We start from the raw sequence: 1,501 nt of genomic DNA on the forward strand, positions 1-1,501 counted from the left end.
ACATGGAGAGGATAAAACACACCCTTACAAACATCAGTCTATAATAAATTTAGAAAAAAATAATTAAAATAATATACAGCAAAAAAACGTCTAAATTTAGTATAATAAATAACATAAAAATAAATATTTGCATAGGTGTTTAATAAATTTATAAACTATTTTAAAATTTGTATCTACAGAGATAGCACCAGACCAGTGAAAGGTAGGCTTTTAAGTAATTGTGTTTTTAGGAACTGAAGATTGCCTCTTCTCATAGATCCAACGGAAAGCAGCCAACACTAGCATTATGAGCCAGAAAACAGCGGCTAGCCAAGATGCAGTCTGGAAATAAAGAAAAAAAAATATACATTTGAAATTTATTCTTTATTTGGTCCTTACATAAGTAAATGAAATGGTAACAATTGCATATCTAAAATATATGAATGCAAAAACATACAACAACATATGATAGTTAATGTGTTATTTATTGCTACTGTATAGTAATAAAATAATATATTAACCTTGTATATTTAAAAATTCATAAAAACTCATTAGCATTTTCATAATTGGGGCTATCTAAAACAAAAATTTCATAACAATAACAACATTACACAATTTACAAAATATAATTGTGGCAAAGACAAGCCAAACCAGTCACTCGTTGCAAAAATTGATTTGCAGTTAACAATACAGATTTAAACAATAAAACGAGAGCTATAAAATGGTAAAAGAATCATCTAAATCCGATATTTCATTATGAAGTTCAGGCATTTGTCAGGCAGAAACCACCACCAAATTGTTCGAGATTGTTGTTTAACCATTGAAAATAGGGAAAATAACAGCATAGCATGATATTCATGATATTATATATAGATCTATCCATAATAGTCCGGCAGCTTAGCAGATGGATGTGGACGTTCTGGACAAAAGCACCAATTTTTTTTTACATGCTCGTTATGGTCATAGCATTCAATTTTTGGTAGGAACCACCTCATCCATGGTCATTATGGCGGCCATCTTGGATTTCAAAATGGCCGCCTAATAAAACCTATGTTTATCTATATCTCCGCTTCTAAACCACTTGGAATTATAATTCTAATGTCTAATTCTATTTCTATATGGTCAAGGAATACAATCATACCATTTTTGACCTGGTCAGATTGCCACAAATAGGTCATTTAAGGTCATTCAAGGTCAAATATTGTATGGTATCTTAAAAATTACATAATTGTCATATTTTACATTAGAACCATACCCAGACTCTCAGAATTCAAAATCCTTACAATGAACTACAATATTTCATTCGAGGTCATTCTGGCGGCCATCTTGAATTTCAAAATTGCTGCCACGCAAATCCTATATTTATCAATACCATTTTAATGAGAATTAGGCCTATGATATCTAAAATTATATTTCATGGTCAAGGATTTATAACACTTGCGACATGGTCAGATCGTCATTAATGCCATAAAAGGTCATTTAAGGTCATTCAATGTATATACCATACCATTACCATTTTGTA

General features: G+C 30.5%; 1 protein-coding gene across 1 annotated transcript in view; it reads right to left on the reverse strand.

The window, feature by feature from the left end:
• Positions 1-6: 6 nt before the first annotated feature.
• The window catches only part of LOC117109955 (transmembrane protein 179B-like), a 27,252-nt gene continuing 25,757 nt past the window's right edge, over positions 7-1,501 (reverse strand). Inside the window, exon 5 of the mRNA XM_033252459.1 lies at positions 7-321. Coding sequence (XP_033108350.1) covers positions 211-321 — 111 coding nt within the window. The 3' untranslated portion in view covers positions 7-210. The remainder of the gene's footprint in view (positions 322-1,501) is intronic.

This window comes from Anneissia japonica, unplaced genomic scaffold (genome assembly GCF_011630105.1).
Source record: "Anneissia japonica isolate Jap-2015-1 unplaced genomic scaffold, ASM1163010v1 scaffold585_len4108843_cov191, whole genome shotgun sequence".
Classification (NCBI taxonomy): domain Eukaryota; kingdom Metazoa; phylum Echinodermata; class Crinoidea; order Comatulida; family Comatulidae; genus Anneissia; species Anneissia japonica.